The sequence below is a fragment of the Antrostomus carolinensis genome, unplaced genomic scaffold (genome assembly GCF_000700745.2).
Source record: "Antrostomus carolinensis isolate BGI_N321 unplaced genomic scaffold, ASM70074v2 scaffold19985, whole genome shotgun sequence".
Lineage (NCBI taxonomy): Eukaryota > Metazoa > Chordata > Aves > Caprimulgiformes > Caprimulgidae > Antrostomus > Antrostomus carolinensis.
The window spans coordinates 9,934-14,676 of record NW_010318752.1 but is presented as its reverse complement, the minus strand read 5'-3'; the positions used below and the strand labels follow the sequence as shown (position 1 = coordinate 14,676).

The window sequence follows — 4,743 nt, the reverse complement described above, 5'->3', positions numbered from 1 at the left end:
TCCCTTCCAACCCAAACCATCCTATGATCCTATCACACAGCCTTTGCTGCACCATTCATTGTAAGACAGCCAACCAAGACTCACATTGCCATCGTAATCCAGGCCTTGTTTAATCATGTTAAACTTCCTGTTGTCCCGCGGGTCGTTGCCAACACCAGCGCTGTATAACCAGTTACCGTAATTGCTACAGACGTCGTAATCCACCTGGAGAACAGAGGAAGAGAACAGTAAGAAGAGCTGAGCTTGGTGAATCTTCTCTCCCCATCCACCCCTTATCTCAAGGGATAACTCTTTGCATGGGAATCAGTCTGGCCACACTGGGATAGTCAGGGCTCTCCCATGTAAGTAGAGCCCTCTGGCTCAGAAGAGGACCATGCTGCATGGCTGTTGGGTACAGCTGGGATCAGCTTCATTCTCCTTAGGTCAATGAGACAGGTAAAGTCCAACCAAAGTCTCCCTCAGTTTCCTTTTTTATTTAAAAAAAACCCCAACTTCTCATCCAGCCATCACATAGCTGACTTCATGACAACCTGCCCTAGCTTTTGAGTGTTCACATTCCAAGGAGCAGTACCCCAGTGCCTTTCAAATACAAGAGAAAATTCTTCCTGACCAGAAGAAACAAAATCATCTCTGCAGATCCTGTCAGGCAAAGTAGAAAAAAGTCTTAACTGAGACTGTACAGAGTGACCACACAGACACAATCAGTACAGACACTGCAGATGTTTCCCTGCCATGCTCAGCCTTCATCAGGCAATAAGCCTCAACTCACAGGGACTTGGCAGAGAGAGTCTTTTACTACAGGAAACACTAGAGCTCTTGTGACGTACTCAGTAGGCTGCACATCCTCAAGTTATTCTACATCTAAACAAATAAAAAGCTCTCCGGGATGCTCAGGTAAAATGGAGCAAGGCACAAATGAGAGCAGAAGGTGGTCCAGTCTGAGTGCTCTTCAGCTGGGCAGGGTGGCTTAAATCCAACATCAGAAGCTTTCCAGTTGTAGGACAGGAGGGTAGTGGCAGTGATAGCAAATGGGGCACGGGATCTCCGAGCGTTCCTCTCCAAGGAGAGGCTGTGAGAGCTGGCAGCTGCAGCAGAAAGAGTCTGCAAAGACACGTCACTAAGCAGGTTCAGTGCTGACCTCCCTTCACTGCAGCAGTAGCAACAACCATTCCCAAAATGGACATTCCCAAAATCCCAGCCACTCCTTAAAGTGAGGAGCTCAATGCACCCAGAGGGCAGAAGGCTCTGCCAAGTTCCCTTCCCCCTTTCTCTGCAAAGCCAGCCAGAGCTGGGGTCAGGGTGATCCATAGCCAGCTCTGCCCACTCTGCACCAGGCTTCCCCTTCCCAGCAGCACTTCCTCCAGCCGCTGAGATAAGGAGGAGAAGAAAGTGTGTGTGGGAGTTGAGGGCAAATCCAAGGGGGACTGGAGGAGGTAGGCTCATTTCCCCCCTCAGCCTTGCCCCTTCCTGGCATTCTCTTCTGTTTGTTTCTCTCCCTTTCCTTGTGGGGCCTGACCCTGTGAATGAAATCAGAGCTGAGATATTCTCTGTTCAGGACACCAGAGGTCTCTGGCCTTTCCCCTGGCTTCAGCAGGTTGCAGAGAGCTTGCCTTAGTCTCCCTCCCCACCTCTTGTGCAGATGACAAACACTCTTTTCTTCACAGGCACGTGCAAACACTCTGTGGGCCTTTGCTGGGGCTATCAGAGGTGGGAAATGCACTGCTGTCTCTTTTTGGAGGCAAGTGAGACCAGTTTCAGTTCTGTGCTGAAATATCTCCCCCATCAAGCTGATGTCTCCTGTGTGTTACTCTGGGGATGCCACCAAGTTAAAGCAACAGAGCTGTCAAGCAATATATCAGTGTGACACAAGCTGAAAGGAAGGGACAGAAGGGCACAAGGATCAGCCTGTGCCATGCCAACCTACAGTGGCAGTCAGCATCTGGGGCTTCCTGAGATGAAAGGGCCAGGGCAGAGCATCAAATCCTGCTCCCAGCAAGGTTGGTGACATTCATGTCTATATGAATAAAGGTCAGTAACCCAGCGAGCATCTTTCCAGTGTAAGACCTTCCAGGTCTTCCTCACTTGGGGAACAGGACCTGGAATCTTCCATGGCCCTTTGACTCTGCCTGCAAAGTGAACCAGGCTCCTATCTGAGGAAGGCAAAGCTGCCCACCCGTCAGAGCAAAGCCTCAGGTCCTGACCCCCAACTCTTAATCAATGGTGATGTTGATTAACTCTGAGTACGAGTCTTGCTTGTACATGAAGCTGCCCTCTCTGTGAAATGAAAGCCATAGCTGATAGATGCCATCAAAAGCCAGATACCACAAAACATTCAAAACAGCCCTAGGGGCTCACTCTGTGGGACAGGAACGTGCTTGTGCATTTGTGTGGCTTCTGGAGGGCCACTCTGTGTCACACACAGTGCACTCAGGCTACAGGAGTTCGATCATCCAAGCTGAAATGAAACCCCTGCTTGGCAATTAATCCACTGCTACAAAGCTTAGGGCATGCAGGGTATCATAAAATCATAGAATGGTTTGGGTTGGAAGGGACCTTAAAGCTCATCCAGTTCCAACCCCCCTGCCATCAGCAGGGACACCTTCCACTAGACCAGGCTGCTCAAAGCCTCATCCAACCTGGGATATCAGCTATCTTGTACAACCCACTGAAACTGCAAAATGCACTCAAGGTAAGCTTTTCCATCCAATTCCAGCCAGGATATATATGAAGGATAAGGACACCACTTTTCCAATACAAGTTCTCTGATGCCATGTGCTGAGGGTTCTCACTCTTATCTGGAAAAGCATGGCTGCATGGAGCTACCAACACCACCTTCTGAAGGATCCTGCACAAGTCCTGCACGATGTTACTGTGCAAGCTCACCACTGCTCACAGCGCTGGTGTGAGTCATAGCAATGGGAACAGCACCCAGATCTTCCTGTGGATCTCCACACCCAAAGCTGTGTCAGAACCCAGCTCTAAGGAAGCTCAAAAAAAAATTACACTAATAAAAAAGGCTCTTTTAATTGCAGATAACGGCGAGGTGACTGGGCTTTCTCTGTACCTCCATCCTAGTGAGCAGAAAGGTTCTTGGTTACCAGTAGCCTCTTGTATCTCACAGACAAGATCTTTAATGTCAGGCTGATATTAGTATTTGGTCTTTTTCCATCTGTACCATTCAGTCAGGTGAAGAACAAATGCTGATTCACACAGAATCACAGAATGTTGGGGATTGGACGGGACCTCAAAAGATCATCCCGTCCAATCCCCCTGCCAGAGCAGGAACCTAAATGAAATTACACAGGAAGGCGTCCAGGCGGGTCTTGAATGTCTCCAGAGAAGGAGACTCCACACCCTCCCTGGGCAGCCTGTCCCAGGGCTCCGTCACCCTCACTGTAAAGAAGTTTCTTCTCAAGTTTAAGCAGAACCTCCTGTGTTCCAGCTCACACCCATTGCCCCTTGTCCTACCATTGGGCATCACTGAGAAGAGCCTGGCTCCATCCTCATGACATTCGCCCTTTACATATTTATAAACATTAATGAGGTCTCCCCTCAGTCTCTTCTCCAAGCTAGAGAGCCCCAGCTCCCTCAGCCTTTCCTCATCAGGGAGATGCTCCACTCCCTTCATCATCTTGGTGGCTCTGTGCTGGACTCTCTCCAGCAGTTCCCTGTCCTTCTTGAACTGTGGGGCCCAGAACTGGACACAATATTCCAGATGTGGCCTCACCAGAGCAGAGTAGAGGGGGAGGAGAACCTCTCTTGACCTACTAACCACACCCCTTCTAATGCCCCCCAGGATGTCATTGGCCTTCCTGGCCACGAGGGCACAGTGCTGGCTCATGGTCATCCTGCTGTCCACCAGGACTCCCAGATTCAGCTCCTCAGCCTCAGTTCTCACTGCTCAGCATGACTGTCTGTCTGTCCATCAGTATCACCAGAAACAACGGCAGTCAAGCAAAGACAGAGCTGTAGCTGTACAGAAACATGGAGCCCGTGCCTCTGAACTGGGGTCTGCCAGCTTTTCCAGACCTTCTTAGCGAGACTAAGCTATGGGGACTGAGAACAGAGGAACAGCCCAGCTGTTTAACAGAGCTTGCATGGCTGCTGATTGGCATCTGAGAAAGGAATTGGTGCTCCAGGTGGCAGAGAGACCTGTGACTCCCCAGAATGAAGAAGGATGGATGCCTCCAGCCAGGGTGGAGCTCTCTGGAAGCTGATCCAGCTATTGTCCCTACTCACCCATTCTTGACTAGGGGACTTCCCTGTCCAGAGACGCTGTGCCAACACTGGTTTAGTTACCAGAACACATTTATTTTTATGTTCTATTTCTGGGCTGTCCTTCTCCCCAGCCTCTGGGGTGAGCAAATCAGAGCATTGTTAATGTAATTTCTGCTTGAAAGTTTTAGCAAGCGTGACAGATCTCTGTCTAAAACTGTACACGGAGGATCAAAACTATCATCGCACACTTCCTAGCTACATACACCTTGGCTGGTGGCAGCTTCACTGTGGTGTAACTCCCCTTTCTTACGGGAGCTTTGGGAAGTATAACCCATGCAAACAGTATATACACACCCTTTATGTCAGCCTAAAAATTACCAATCACCTTCTGAATCATAGAATCATAGAATGATAGAATGGTTTGGGTTGGAAGGGACCTTAAAGCTCATCCAGTTCCAACCCCCCCCGCCATCAGCAGGGACACCTTCCACTAGACCAGGTTGCTCAAAGCCTCATCCAGCCTGG

General features: G+C 49.7%; 1 protein-coding gene across 1 annotated transcript in view; it reads right to left on the bottom strand.

Annotated features, from left to right (window-relative positions):
• Window positions 1-84: 84 nt before the first annotated feature.
• LOC104525785 (cryptochrome DASH-like) overlaps window positions 85-4,743 on the bottom strand; it is a gene marked incomplete at both ends in the record, with an annotated part of 12,633 nt that continues 7,974 nt past the window's right edge. Inside the window, one exon of the mRNA XM_010169036.1 lies at window positions 85-204. Coding sequence (XP_010167338.1) covers window positions 85-204 — 120 coding nt within the window. The remainder of the gene's footprint in view (window positions 205-4,743) is intronic.